Source organism: Amblyraja radiata, chromosome 3 (assembly GCF_010909765.2).
Source record: "Amblyraja radiata isolate CabotCenter1 chromosome 3, sAmbRad1.1.pri, whole genome shotgun sequence".
In the NCBI taxonomy this organism is placed as follows: Eukaryota; Metazoa; Chordata; class Chondrichthyes; order Rajiformes; family Rajidae; genus Amblyraja; species Amblyraja radiata.
This window is the reverse complement of record NC_045958.1, coordinates 107,116,346-107,130,279: the sequence shown is the minus strand read 5'-3', so window position 1 is coordinate 107,130,279 and position 13,934 is coordinate 107,116,346. Positions and strand designations below refer to the sequence as shown.

The window sequence follows — 13,934 nt, the reverse complement described above, 5'->3', positions numbered from 1 at the left end:
CAGCGATCCCGACACACTAAAGGGCCTGTCCCACTTGGCAATTTTTTCGGCGACTGTCGGCATCATTGACTGACGTATCAGATCACCGAAAACGTCGTTGCCTAATGCGGCGTGATGACGTATTGACGCGCAGTGTTTCCTCAGGTGTCGCAACATTTTTTTTGTCGCTGCTAGATTTTGAAATGTTCAAAATCCAGCGGCGACTGCTGGCAGTCGCCAAAAAAATCGCCAAGTGGGACAGGCCCTTAACACTATCCTACACACTAGGACCATTTTTTTTTTCAACGGAAGCCAAATAACCTACAACCCTGTACGTCTTTGGAATGTGGGAGGAAACCGGAGCACCTGGAGAAAACGCACCCCGTCTCAGGGAGAACGTACAAACTCCGTAGATAGCAACCGTGGTCAGGATAGAACCGCGTCTCTGACGCTGTAAGGCAGCAACTTTAGCACTGTTCCACATGCCGTGGAAAAACAATATTGGGTGTATTTTTACCTGGGTTAACTGCAGATCTGATCAGTGGGCCAGAACTGGGCTTGGAGTCTGGAACCCCAGCAGTCGGGAATGTGGGAGTATGCTGCTGAAGGCATACGTTTCATGCTACCTTTAAACCCACTCGGTTTTACAGGAAGAATATATATATACTGGAGTGCAACATATTTTTGAAAAAGAGAAATAAAATTGTTTAGCTATCCATTGGTGTAACATCCAATAGTCTGGAAAATCAGTTGATCAGTCATAGGAGGAGAATCGGAGTTCACTCCACCATTCAATCACGGCTGATATCTCTCCCTCTCAACCCCATTCTCCTGCCGTCTCCCCATCACCCCCAACACCCGTACTAATCAAGAATCTGTCAATCTCCACTTTCCATTTTCAATATAATTTTGGTAATGCAGCACTATTGATTTTTCAAAGTTTTACTGTAAACATAACGAGGTTACAAAATAAAACTTTTCCATTTGTTCAAAAACAAAATAGTAACAATGGATGCTGGATTTGTCAAAATCTGCAGCATAAGTGGAGACAGAATTGGAGTTAATATTTCAAGTTGTTATTTTTGGATAAATATTAGCCAAAAGTATTTTGATCTGCACTTCTCTTTGCAGAAGACAGGCACAACAAGCTTCAGAAGAAGGGTCTCAACCCAAAACGGCAGCTATTCCGTTTCTCCACAGATGCTGTCTGAGCCACTGAGTTACTCCACCTTTTTGTGTCTATCTCTGCTTTAAACCAGCATATGAGATTCCGTCCTACACACATCTCATTGCAGATGCAGCATAACCAGATTTTTTCCAGCATTGCAGAGAACAACACAGCACAGGATCAGGCCCTTCGGCCCACAATGTGTGTGCCCAACACAAAGCCAAGTTCAACTGATCTTATCTGTCTGTACATGTAGTATTCTTAGAGTTTAAACCCAATTACCCTCCTTTAGATCAAGGCTTAGGAAGTTCCGCATGTCCCCAACATGTCTCACCAACTGCTACAGATGCGCCGCAGAGAGCATTTTATCGGGATGCATCACAGCACGGTTTGGGAACAGTTCCATCCAAGACCGCAAGAAATTGCAGAGAGTTGTGGATGCAGCCCAGACCAACACTAAAACCAACCTCCCATCCATTGGCTCCATCTACACCTCACGCTGCCTCGGCAAGGCCAGCAGCATAATCAAGGACCAGTCGCACCCCAGCCACTCTCTCTTCTCCCCTCCCCCATCAGGCAAGAGGTACAGAAGTGTGAAAACGCACACCTCCAGATTCAGTGAGTTTCTTCCCAGCTGCTATCCGGCAACTGAACCATCGTATCATCAATTACAGAGCACTCAGAGTTGTAAATCTGTGGAATTCGCTGCCATAGAAGGCAGTGGAGGCCAATTCACTGGATGTTTTCAAGAGAGAGTTAGATATAACTCTTCGGGCTAACGGAATCAAGGGATATGGGGCGAAAGCAGGAACGGGGTACTGATTGTGGATGATCAGCCATGATCACATTGAATGACGGTGCTGGCTCGAAGAGCCAAATGGCCTACTACTGCATCTCTTTTCTATGTTTCTATGGTACTGACCTACCATCAATCTCATGGAGACCCTTGGATTATCTGTGATCAGACTTTACTGGACTTTATCTTGCACTATACGTTATTCCCTTTATCCTGGATCTGCACACTGTGGACAGCTCTATTGTGATAATGCACAGTCTATCCACTGACTGGTTAGCAGGTGTGTCGCTTTAAGAAGTTTGTCCTTTAAAATGCAAATGGTACAGACAGTTTATGGTGTGCTCCGTTAAGAAACAGGCATGAATGGGGGGCGGAGCTATACTCGAATGATAAAATGTGTTGGTTGATTATAAATCTTTTGAACCAAGTTTAAAAAAGACTCATCCCGATTAAAGTGTTAAATGAGATTGGAAATGTCAAAATTACAGAGAAAAAGAAAATGTATTATTGATTACTGATTCTGAGTGAGTTCTTTTGGGAAAGATTGTTTTGATATGATAGAGGTTGTCTTTTAAAATGCAAATGAAGCAAGATTACTGTTTTCAAGCAAACAAAAAGATGTTGAAGCATGTGCTGTGTGAGGGAAATTAGGTAGATGAAAAATTGTCTTATGACTTACAAAAGGGGGTTTGAGGAAACTCACAATGAGGGATGAAAGGTGAGAAGGTAGATTGGGGAAGAGAACATATTTGGAGAATTGAATATTTAGGTGGGGAGAGCCTCTTCGGATATAATTGGATTAAAGAATAAGTTCACAGGGAAGTGTTAAGAAGGAACTGAGATACTGGAGGATCAAAGGAAGACAAAAGTGCTGGAAAAACTCAGCTGGGAACAAGATCCACAACTTTTTATTGATACAGGAAAAGCTGCTGTGTCCACCCCCTGGAGAGTGGGGGGAAGCCACTTACAGGCCCTGGGCAGTTAACTAATTATGTATGGTCGGCAATTAACCCATGTCTTGCCAGATCTACATTCCCAGGTTGGAGGAGTTTTTGCTGGAAACCAGTGACCAAGGCCATAAAAGCTATACGATGATGGTGCTGGGACAAGAAAAAATTGAGATTGTGTTGAAAAGAACAACCAAGTGTTGCTAACAACATGAACTGCTGTAAAGATTGAAGATCATCGTCGCTGGATACATTTGATTGACTGTGAACAGTTTGTGGAAACAAGGACGATGGGCTATTGATACTCCCTTTATTCTGGGGTGGCCCAGCCCACATGGACTGAACTTTCTTCAGAATGGCAAGCTTGCGGACTAACCCACATTTAAAGGATGGTACACACCTCCTTTTAAACAAGATTGAAGTCAAACATGACAAGCGCAGCAAAGATACCCTGACTACAGACAGTAAGAGGTCTGCAAAGGCCAGTTAAATCTACCTGCTTTTGCCACAACCAAGGCACTGGTGTATTTTTAGGAAACAGTATATTTGTGACAGGCATTGTTATGTTGCAAATGCAGTGCCACACAAGAGAAGCATGAACCAGTTACACCAGCACACGGGGAATTCCAAGCGAAGCCGAATAAAGGCTGAGCAATTTTAATGATCCTTTTCCTGTCCTATGGTAGTATCTTAGTATCACGTCCGGGGGAGGTTGGTGGCCATTTAAAATGTTTGGAGGGACTTGTGGAACGATTGTCTCTGATATGATTGTGTTACTAGTGTACTATTAATTTGTCTGATGAGATGCTTATGGTCTTTCGTATGTACTCAGCAAGGACTGTAGTTGTTATCAAAAATTTGATAAAAGGATGGAATGATGAAGCTGAATTTTAGTTAAAATATAAGAAGATATTAAATTGGCTTCTGGGCTAGCTTACAGCTTATATTTAGTCTCAAATTAGGCTTGCCTCAGGTTGCGGGTGTGTGGGATAATAAATCCTATAACATTGTCTCCCAAGTGAGGAAGTGACAGAGAAAGAAACAGCTAGTCACATCTTTGAAGTAAGATGCCATAAACCAAATGGCCTATGTTTATGAAGGACCAAATGACAGAGAGGAAGCAGCGAGAGCTAGGGTGATCTCTGTGAAGATAAAATGTCGTAAACCAAATGGCCAATGTTATCTTGTACTATGTAAACAAAAGGCCTTTGATGTGATGCATTCTGTGGAAACCTTTTCATGTACCTCTGACCAACCTCTGACCATGACTAATGTCTGTGAAATGTGCTAAGGAGACAAAAAAACCCTATTTAAGGCAATGTAATTCTGTTGTTCAGTGAGGTGAACGGAGGACGGTCAAGTGTCTGTAATGGTCACTTGACTGGAGTTCTCCCTCCCTTCCATCGGCCGATAATAAGTAAAGTTGTGAACTGGTCTACCAAACAGTTTGTGTGGTGTCTGTTTATTAAGAAGCGAACCTGGTTTAGTAGTTATAAAAGTAGCTTTTTCATACTACTGCATCTCTTTTCTATGTTTCTATGGTACTGACCTACCATCAATCTCATGGAGACCCTTGGATTATCTGTGATCAGACTTTACTGGACTTTATCTTGCACTATACGTTATTCCCTTTATCCTGTATCTGCACACTGTGGACAGCTCTATTGTGATAATGCACAGTCTATCCACTGACTGGTTAGCAGGCAACAAAAGCTTTTCGCTGTACCTCGGTACACATGACAATAAACCAAACCAAACTGGACGGTTCTATTGTAATCATGTATAGTCTTTCCGCTGACAGCTGACAACAAAGGCTTTTCACTGTACCGCTCTACACGTGACAATAAACTGAACTATGACTCCAGGCCTAAGTACTTTTCCTTCTATGGTATACTACAGTGAAATTCATTGTTGTACTGGGTGGGAGATTGCAACCTTCACGTGGTCCGCCCTGTTTCAACGAATGTAATCAACCCGGCGTGCACAATCAAATAAGATCAAATAGAACAAGTTGTCCTACACCTTTAGGCTGTGCAAGCCGTACGCAAGACAAAGATCACTATACATAAACACTTATGGCCCTGTTCATTAAAGTGCTCACCCGAGTTTAAAAAAAAATCAAACTCGTGGTAAGCACGTAGAATGTAAGTAGCGGGTATGTCAGAGCTCGGGACATCTATCCACGAGAGCCCCGAGTACCTATGAGCGGCCATTACCGTAAATCTCCGAATTCAAATCAGGGCAAACTCGGGAGAACTCTTGAATTAACTCGTACAGTGGGACAGGACCATTAGATCCATCTTAGATAAGCATCTAGGATAAGCATCTAATATACAGTACTGATGTACAGCAGTAATTCCCGGGATGGTGGGACTGTCATATGCTTAGAGAATGGAGCTGCTGGGCTTGTATACTCTGATGCTTGGGTGGGCGGCGCGACTCGCGTCGCAGCGGCCTCTGCAGTTCGTCTGTCTTTTTATTATTTTTTGTCTCGCTTGAATGTAGTTTTTATTTATTTTTTAACTGGGTATGTGTGTGGGGGGCGGGGGGTGGGGAAACTTTTAAAATCTTTTCCCTGTAAGAAGAACCCGACCTTTTCTCTATCGGGTCTCCGTTGTCGTTGGGGCCGAGCACCTTGGAGCGGCCTCCAACCGGAACGACCTGGGGCTCCAGTCGCGGAGCTGCGGACCTACTTACCATCGTGGAGCTGGCCGAGTTCGGAGCGGGTGGAGCTGTGGTGGCGCGCGGCTGCGCCCCGACCCCGGAGATTCGGAGGCTTACCGCAGGTCTGGTAGACAGTAACACCGGGAGCCCGCGGGTCCCTGGTGGGAGACCGCTTTTCGGGGCTTCCGCAACGGCGACTTCTCCCGCCCGAGTTGCGGGGTTGAAGAGTACCTGGAGCGGGGCCTTACATCATCGCCCGGCGCGGCTTTGAATGGCTGCGGGACTTGCTAGCGCACGCCGGGGGCTCCAACACCAAGACCCGGAGCGTGGCTTTGCATCGCCCGGCGCGGCTTTAATGACCGCGGGACACTTAACATCGCCCGCCGGGGGCTTTGACTCTGACATCGGGAAGAGAATGGGGAGTGCAGGGGAGAGATAAGTCTTTGCCTTCCATCACAGCGAGGAGGAGATGCGCTGTGATGGATGTTTGTGTAATTTGTGTTGTGTCTTGGTTCTTTTCCTTGTGTGTATGACTGCAGAAACCAAATTTGGTTTGAACCTCAATGAGGTTCAAATGACAACAAATAAATTTTATTGTATTGAAATACAGCAGGATCTTATTGAAACATATCAGATTATTAAGGGTTTGGACACGCTAGAGGCAGGAAACATGCTCCCGATGTTGGGGGAGTCCAGAACCAGGAACCACAGTTTAAGAATAAGGGGTAAGCCATTTAGAATGGAGATGAGGAAACAGTTTTTCACACAGAGAGTGGTGAGTCTGTGGAATTCTCTGCCTCAGAGGGCGGTGGAGGCCGGTTCTCTGGATACTTTCAAGAGAGAGCTAGATAGGGCTCTTAAAGATAGCGGTCAGAGGATATGGGGTGAAGGCAGGAATGGGGTACTAATTGGGGATGATCAGCCATGATCACATTGAATGGCGGTGCTGGCTTGAAGGGCCAAATGGCCTCCTCCTGCACCTATTGTCTATTGATACAATACAAGCGTATAGAAGTAGTACACTGAGACAATATACAGTTGCCAGTTTTGATGAAAAAGATTTAACAGGAACCTGAGGATCAACATTTTTGGTGGTGGGTGTATGCAATGAGCTGGCAGAGGAGGTGATTAAGGCAGGTACTATTTAACAACATTTAAAAGACAGGATAGGGCAGGTTTAGAGGGCCGAACGCAGCCACAGGTGGGACTAGTGTAGATGGGGTATTTGGTCAGTGTGGGCAAGTTGTGCTGAAGGACCCATTCCTGTGCTGTGTGACTATGTGACTGCGTGAAACATTCACCTTTTAAAAGTATTGACTGCATATCAATATGAGTACTTGAAAAGAAGCCTATTAAGATTCTAAAACCAGAGGGTACACGCTGAACGAGAGTGAAGAGCTTCGTTTTGCATGCTATCCAGTCTAATCAGATTACACTAGATGTAAACCAGACTCAAGTCCACAGGTAGAGCAAGGAGAAAGATACCAGAGTGCAGAATATAATTTCTCAGCATTAAAATGGAATGGAATACTTTATTGCCACATAGAAACATAGACAATAGGTGCAGGAGTAGGCCATTGGGCCCTTTGAGCCAGCACCACCATTCAATATGATCATGGCTGATCATCCACAATCAGTACCCTGTTCCTGTTTTTCCCCCATATCCCTTGATTCCATTAGCCCTAAGAGCTAAATCTAACTTGGGGCCATTTTCAAGTCCCAGTTGTTGTAAGTGCAGGAATCTTGACCTGACCGTGAATGTCTGTTGCCCTGGCAGCTGCCCAGTAGATTGTGTAGGCAACAAAATTGCCCACAGTTTGCCCTTCACAGTACAGATACATCATTGGTAAAGCAAGAGAACACGTTGAACATTTAACATAAGTACAACTTTACAATTAGGGAGTAGGAAATGGGGAATTGGTCAGTTAATACAAGCCAGTTTACCTGATTATATATCCCACCAGATGGTCCGTGTGTGGCAGTACGAATAAGGACTTTCCCGATAGGTCACAGGCATTGCACAATGCAGCTGCTCTTTCTGAGGCGATTAAGTCCTCACCTAGGAAGCAATAAGTGGAAAGCTTAGAGATACAGCGCAGAATCAGACCCTTCGGCCCACCAAGTCAGCGCCGACCGGCGATCTCCACACACTAACCTACACTCACTAGGGACAATTTTGCAACTTACCAAAACCAATTAGCCTACAAACCCGCATTAATTTATCTTGTGGGGGAAACCGGAGCACCCTGAGAAAAGCCACGCGGTCAAACATGGAGAACGTACAAACTCCATACAGACAGCACCCAAGGTCAGGATCGAACCCAGGTCTTTAGTTTTTTAGTTTTAGAGATACAGCGTGGAAACAGACCATTTCAGCCCATCGGGTCCACGCCGACCTGCGATCACCGCACATTAACACTATCCTATACCCACTAGGGACAATTATTACATTTACAACGCCAATTAACCTACATACCTGTACGTCTTTGGAGTGTGGGAGGAAACCGAAGATCTTGGAGAAAACCCACGCAGGTCACTGGGAGAACTTACAAACTCCGTACAGACAGCACCCAAGGTCAGGATCGAACCCGGGTCACTGGCGCTGTAAGGCAGCAACTCTACCACTGCGCCACAGTGCCACCCTAAAATGCAGGTGTTTGATCTAAAATGCAATGAGGATGCTTGACATCTTGGAATTTGCACATTTCTTTGGCAATGAAATCCCAGAAAGGTAAAATCCTGCATTGCATTTTACACATTTAATAACCACACATTTTGCATAGTATAGGTTTATAAGTTCAGAATATCTAGGATCAGAATTAGGCCATTCGGCCCAGCAAGTCTACTCCATCATTCAATCATGGCTGATCTATCCCTCCCTCTCAACCCCATTCTCCTGCCTTTTCCCCATTCTCCTGCCTTTTCCCCATAACCCGAGACCCGTACTAATGAAGAATCTGTTGATCTCCGCCTTAAAAATAATCCATTGACGGCCTCCACGGCTGTCTGTGGCAATTATTTCTGCAGATTCACCACCCTCTGACTAAAATTCCCCCTCATCTTTCTAAAGGCACGCCCTTTTATTCTGAGGCTGTGACCTCCGTTGCTAGACTCTCACGACCATACAGGCGTCACCACGCGACACACATGTATGGTCGTGAGTAGTCGCCCAAAAGGTCGTGCCTTTTTCTGCTTGCCGCTGGATTTTCAACATGTTAAAAAATTTCAGAGACCTGCTGCGGCTATGACGGGTGCCGGCAAATCGCCGAAGAAATTGCGTAAGTGGGACAGGCCCTTCACCACCCTTGTTTCCCTCTCATCACAAATGTGGTTTTCCTTTTTTCATCTTTAAATTTAAAAAAATCTCTTCTGTCCCTGTTTGCTTTGCTATTTCAGGTGATTATTACCTTGTCGGCTTTGGTCTGCACCCAGTCACAGATATTTCCCTTACACTCTCCTCCTCTTATCTCAACCCATTTGTTGAAAGATCGTTGGTCTGAAACTTTAAGGGCATGTCCCACTTGGGCGTCATTTGCACGTCACGCAGATAGCGCGCAAAGATTTTGTACATCCCAAATTCCTGGGGCACCGCGCGTCACTGCCTACGTCACCACGCACCATATGCGCATCACGTGCGCGTCACGACGCATGCGTTGTGACGCTTAAATGATGTAGCGTAAATGACGCCCAAGTGGGACAGGTCCTTTACTCAAAATTGATAAATGTCCTATTAAATACCAAGAGGTTACAATGTGCCCAGAAGTAGGCATGGTGTCACAGCGGTAGAGTTAGTGCCTCACAGCACCAGAGACGTGGGTTCGATCCGGACCACAGGTGCAGTCTGTACGGAGTTTGTACGTTCTCCCCGTGACCTGCGTGGGGTTTCCTTCGGGTGCTCCGGTTACCTCCCACACTCCAAAGACAAACAGGTTTGTGAGTTAATTGGCTTCTGTAAAATTGTAAATTGGCCCCAGTGTGTGTGGGACAGTGTGAGCGGGGATCGCTGGTCGGCGGGGTGGGCAGAAGGGCCTGTTTCCGCGCTATATCTCTGCACTAAACTAAGCTAAGTCAAACAAAGAGACAACATGCTGGGAATATTCAACAGGTCTGGGTGCATCTGTAGAAAGACAACAGAGTTAATACTGAGTCTGAAGAGGTCCCCTGACCCGAAGCGTCGCCTATCCATCCCCTCCACAGATGGTGCCTGACCCGCCGAGTTCCTCCAGCACTGTGTTTCGAAACAGATACCACATACCAGTAAACAGAGAACAAGAGAAGCTTGCCAAGTTGCAGTGGGATGCCCCTGAGATAATCATGCGGACAATCTCTAAACAGGTAAGTTGATCACTGGGAACAGTTAAATTCAGAACAGATATTAAATATTAAGAATAAGGGGTAAGCCATTTAGAACGGAGACGAGGAAACACTTTTTCACACACAGAGTTGTGAGTCTGTGGAATTCTCTGCCTTCGAGGGCGGTGGAGGCCGGTTCTCTGGATACTTTCAAGAGAGAGCTAGATAGGGCTCTTAAAGATAGCGGAATGAGGGGATATGGGGAGAAGGCAGGAACTGGGTACTGATTGTCGATGACCAACCATGAGCACAGTAAATGGCGGTGCTGGCTCGAAGGGCCGAATGGCCTACTCCTGCACCTATTGTCTATTGGAAAGATCATAGACAGAATGATATCTGGAGGCAGCACGGTGGTGCAGCAGGTAGAGTTACTGCCTCACAGCGCCAGAGACCCAGGTTCCATCCTCGCCTACAGGTGCTGTCTGTCAGGTGTTTGTACAATCTCCCTGTGGCCACATGGGTTTTGTCCGGGCGCTCCAGTTTCCACCCACACTCCAAAGGCTGCACATACACTTTGGAAACTTTTTTTTATTTTTTTATTTTTTTATTTTTTTTAAAAGAACTTTTTTACTTTTAGGGATTAATGATAGATAGATAGATAGCCTTTTATTGTCATTCAGACCGAAGTCTGAACGAAATTGAAGCAGTCATACATACAATACAATACAATAAAAAACAACAATAAACACATATTAACATCCACCACAGTGAGTCCACCCAACATCTCCTCACTGTGATGGAGGCAAAAGTCTTAGGTCTCCAGTCTCTTCCCTCCTCTTCTCCTTCTGCGCTGAGGCGATACCCCCCGGGCGATGTTACGACTGTCCCGCGGCTCAAACACCGCGGCCCGGGGTGGTCGAAGCTGCCGCTCACCAGTCCTGCTGACGCAGCCGCTGGCCCGCGGCCGAACCCCGGACTCAGGTCACCGCCGCCAGACCACCGTGCAAGCCACCGGAGCATCGTTCCAGCCCCGAGCCGGATCGCCCTCACGTGAGTGCCGTTACCGTCTCAGCCTCGGGCTGGGCCGCCCCGACCGGGCGCCGCTCCTCCCTCGGGCTGGGCCGCCCCGACCGGGCGCCGCTCCTCCCTCGGGCTGGGCCGCCCCGACTGGGCGCCGCTCCTCCCTCGGGCTGGGAGCGCCGTACCTCCCCGAGCTCGGCCACTCCGACGGGAGCACCGTTCCTTCCTCGGGCCGGCCGTCCTCACGGTAGCGTCACAGCCCCTCACGGAAGCCCTGTTCCAGCCCCGAGCCGGGCTGCCCTCACGGGAGCGAGCTCAGTGCGAGTCCTGGCGGGCTCTGCCTCCTGAGCCTCGAGGTCGCCAGCTCCGCCATTAGGCCTCAGCGCAGACGGAGGCAGAGAAGGGGAATACGACATAAAAGTCGCATTCCCCCGCAGGGAGAGACAGCAAGCCCCGTTTCAACCCCCCCCCCCCAAACAGAAACTAAAAACCAAAACTAGACTAACCAAAACGAAAATAAACAACCCAAAAAACACAAAACAAACAGGACTGCCGGAGAGCCGCTGCAGCCAGAGCCGCGCCGCCACTAGACAGGCCCTTCGGCCAACCAGGTCCGCAACGACCATCAATAAACCCGCACACTGGCATTATTCTACACACCAGGGACAACTTACAATTTACAGAAGCCAATCAACCTACAAACAAACCTGCACGTCTGTGGAGTTTGTGTGAAAACCGGAGCAAGCGGAGAAAACCCACGGGGTCACGGGGAGAACGTACAAACTCCATACAGACAGCACCCGTAGTCCGGATCGAACCCAGGTCTCTGGTGCTGTGAGGCAGCAACTCTACCGCTGCGCCACTGAGCTGCCCGATGTTGGAAAAATTTGCCATGAAAATACCTGGAGGTAAAGGAGTCTTCTTCTGTATCAGCACGACAGCAACCTTTGTGTTTCTTCCATGTAAACTTTGCCTGGAAGCATAAAATACACAGTTTATAGAATGACAGAGGAGCAGAATTAGGCCATTTGGCCCTTCAAGTCTAATCTGCCATTAGATCACAGCTATGATCTATTTGTCCCCCTCAACCCCGTTCTCCTGCCTTCTCCCCTAACTTTTGGTGCCCTTACTAATCAAGAACCTATCAATCTACACTTTAATAATACCCAAATGACTTGGCCTCCACAGCCGTCTGTGGCAAGTAATTCCACAGATTCACCACCCTCTGACTAAAGACATCCCCCCTGCCTCCCATCACCATTTTTTGTCCCCGTCAATGCTTCAATGAGACTTCGTCACATGGAACCCAGGAACAGTGAAATTCCGGTTGCTGAACACTTTAACTCCCCCTCCCATTCCCACTGGCCTTTCTGTCCTGGGCCTCCTCCATTGTCAGAGTGAGGCCCAACACAAATTTGAGGAACAGCACCTCATATTTCGCTTGGGCCGCTTACACCCCAGCGGTATGAACATTAACTTCTCGAACTTCAAGTAACCCTTGCTTTCATACTCTCTCCATCCCTCCCCCTTCCCAGTTCTCCGACCAGTCTTACTGTCTCCGATTACATTTTATCTCTTTATCTCTGTTTGCTTTGTTACCTTCTCCCATCTTATAATGATCCATTCTACATTATTAATAATAATAATAATAATAATAATAATGCATTTTATTTATGGGCGCCATTCAGGACTCTCAAGGACACCTTACAGTTAAAACAAGTTTACAGACAAATTACAAGTTTAGATTAGATTAGATTCCTTTATTTGTCATTCCAACCTTTCGGTCTGAATGAAATTTCAAATTACAAACCAACGAAACAACAAATTACATAATTCTTTCCTTGATCTCCATTCCATTTTCCCTGTTTTCACACCTTACACTTCCTTATATCTGTATCTCCCTCCGCCCTAACGTCAGTTTGATGAAGGGTCTCGACCCGAAACATCACTCACTCCTTCTGCCCAGAGATGCTGCCAGTCCCGCTGAGTTACTCCAGTATTTTGAGTCTATCTTCGGTTTAAACCAGCCTCTGCAGTTCCTTCATACACAGTGAAATTCTTTGTTTTGCATGGAGTTCGGTGAAATTATATTGGACGTTTCCCCCTTCACCCAGTTCAATCGACCAACTAACTATGCACTAACTCACCAGATCCTCTCCAAGCGGTCACATTATCACCTTACATTGTAGATTGGGCAATAGCATCTTTTATGCCCCTGTCCCACTTAGGAAGACTGAACGGAAACCTCTGGTGACCTTGCGCCCCACCCAAGGTTTCCGTGAGGTTCCCGGAGGTTTTGGTCACTCTCCCTAATGGTCGAAAGTGGTTTCCGCGTAGTCGAGGCTTCTTCTATGTTCCTGTGATTATTTCAACAAAATCAAACCGGCTTTGACTAAAAATAGGTGCCGTTTGGTCGAAGCCAGTGGAGTGTGGTTGCTGTTTACTTACAGGAAGTCGAAGGCAATCTCCTTTGCTGACCGAACATTTTGATTGGCTCATTGGAGTTTTCAGCAAAGATCCTATAGGATCTTTGGTTTTCAGGACCCAGAAGATCCGCCGGAAGGTAAAATGCCCGCTAACTTTATTAAACTTCTTAAAACTGTCTCCACTCCTTCTCCCAGCCCCCCTTCTCTCCCCTTCTCTCTCCCCTTCTCTCCCGTGCTCTCTAAAGGACTTACCGTGCTCTGTGGCAGACGTTTACCTTCCTCTTTATCGTGCAGACAGCGCTCCTCCGCTGTCCCTGGCCCCCAACTTCGCGATGTGTGTCTGTGTGTGTGTGTGTGTGTGTGTGTGTGTGTGTGTGTGCCTGTGCGGTCGGTAGCAAAGATCCTGTAGGATCTTTGGTCAGTAGATGCAACTCACGCTTCGGTCGAGGCTTTCCAGGCAAGTGAACAAAACCTCTGGCGACTCATGGAAACCTTGGGTGGGGCACAAGGTCACCAGAGGTTTCCGTTCTGGTTTCCTAAATGGGACAGGGGCACCTCCACCGTCTCCATTTTCAACCTCCCCTCTCCTGACTCCATCTGCCCCTTTTTTGGCTTCCACCCCCCCTCCCCCCCCCCCCCCC

General features: G+C 47.0%; 1 protein-coding gene across 2 annotated transcripts in view; it reads right to left on the bottom strand.

Annotated features, from left to right (window-relative positions):
• trappc11 (trafficking protein particle complex subunit 11) overlaps positions 1-13,934 on the bottom strand; it is an 87,236-nt gene that overhangs the window by 62,171 nt on the left and 11,131 nt on the right. For both annotated transcript variants that reach the window (XM_033018521.1, XM_033018522.1), the window contains 2 exons: positions 11,770-11,840; positions 7,499-7,613 (listed from right to left, as the gene is read on the bottom strand). In XM_033018521.1, coding sequence (XP_032874412.1) covers positions 7,499-7,613; positions 11,770-11,840 — 186 coding nt within the window. The remainder of the gene's footprint in view (positions 1-7,498; positions 7,614-11,769; positions 11,841-13,934) is intronic.